General features: G+C 45.8%; 1 protein-coding gene across 1 annotated transcript; it reads right to left on the reverse strand.

Annotated features, from left to right (window-relative positions):
* Window positions 1-211: 211 nt before the first annotated feature.
* LOC116969983 (probable G-protein coupled receptor 83) lies at window positions 212-862 on the reverse strand. Its single transcript, XM_033016729.1, has one exon. The coding sequence runs from the start codon at window positions 860-862 to the stop codon at window positions 212-214; it is 651 nt and encodes a 216-aa protein (XP_032872620.1).
* Between the last annotated feature and the right edge of the window lie 567 nt (window positions 863-1,429).

The following is a 1,429-nucleotide window of genomic DNA, read 5'->3' on the forward strand; positions in this document are numbered from 1 at the left end:
TGACCAACCTTTAAGAATTTTAGGTGGTCGATTGTGATTGTTGATATCTCTAAACTAAACAAAACTGAACTAAACTAACTAACTGAACTAACTGAACTAAACTGAAGTGAACTAAACTAAACATAGAACAATACAGCACAGGTACAGATGCCTTGGCCAATAATACCTGGGCTGAACATGAAACCAAGTTTCAACGGGGAATCTGTAAAGTCTAAACTGTACTCACCTCCCCATTGTTACCCCTGCGCCCACCAAGGTAGCAACTCAAATTCTCCGTGGATAGGCCAGGCTTGTCCTCCAATCTCACCCCCGACTGCCTCCCGTCTCCGCTGGCCGCGGTGAGCGCCAGGATCTTGCCTCCTCTCCTCCTTCTCCCCCCACACTTGGCCATAAGGGTCATGAGGTTGGAGCGGAACCTGTTGTCCATCCAACAGTAGATGAAGGGGTTCCAACATGTGCTGCTCACGGCCACCCAGTGGAAGGCAAAGTAGAGGGTGTTGTTGAATTGGACACGTTGGCCGGTGAGCAGGAGGGTGTAGACGTTGAGGGGGAACCAACAGAGGGTAAAGGCCATGATGATGAAGATCATCTTGATGGTCCTCTTCTTCCCGCGGCGTTGAGCAGCGGCCTCGGCTTCTGTGACGGCACCAATGGTGTACCTCACCAATGGCTTCTTGCTCACCGCGGAGGAAACTACGGTGATCACCACCAACGGCAGGATGTAGAACAGCATGAAGGTTGACAGGTCGAAATATCTTCTGAAGACTTCTGAAGGCTTTGGAAAAGCGGGGACGTAATGAATCCTGATGATCTTCTCTCTGGAAGGAAGGGACAAGCGGAGAAAGCGTGTTTGAGGTTTCATGAGTTGAGGGTGTGGAGAACGGTGAGGTGGTGAATCTGTGGAATTCTCTGCCACAGAAGGCTGTTGAGGCCAATTGATATTTTTAAGACAGAGATAGGTATATTCTTGATTAGTACAGGTGTCAGGGGTTATGGGGAGAAGGCAGAAGAATTAGGTTGAGAGGTAAAGATAGATCAGACATGATTGAATGGCAGGGTAGACTTGATGAATTAAAATTCCCACAACTGCATTTGTGGGATTCGAACTGACTTCATTGTGTGCAGTTCTGATCACCTTTCTGTCGACCAGTGCTTCTTAAACCGGTGAATGGTTCACCCAAGGGCAAACAAAATTATTTTGGGATGAATTAAACTAGAGGGGTGAATGAAGGGTGAATGACAATTTATTCAGATATTTGTATACTTTTTTCTATACTTCAAAAAGGCATTGCCATTAAAGTGGTTAGTAAACTCTTATTGGTTTGAATGGCAGTGGAGCTGGAAATGTGTTTCTCTCTACCTTTGGTTTTCTCGTTTCAAAGTAGCAGGATATTTCCCAAATTTACTGTAATATAAGCTTTTAGTGAAG

This window comes from Amblyraja radiata, unplaced genomic scaffold (genome assembly GCF_010909765.2).
Source record: "Amblyraja radiata isolate CabotCenter1 unplaced genomic scaffold, sAmbRad1.1.pri scaffold_460_ctg1, whole genome shotgun sequence".
In the NCBI taxonomy this organism is placed as follows: Eukaryota; Metazoa; Chordata; class Chondrichthyes; order Rajiformes; family Rajidae; genus Amblyraja; species Amblyraja radiata.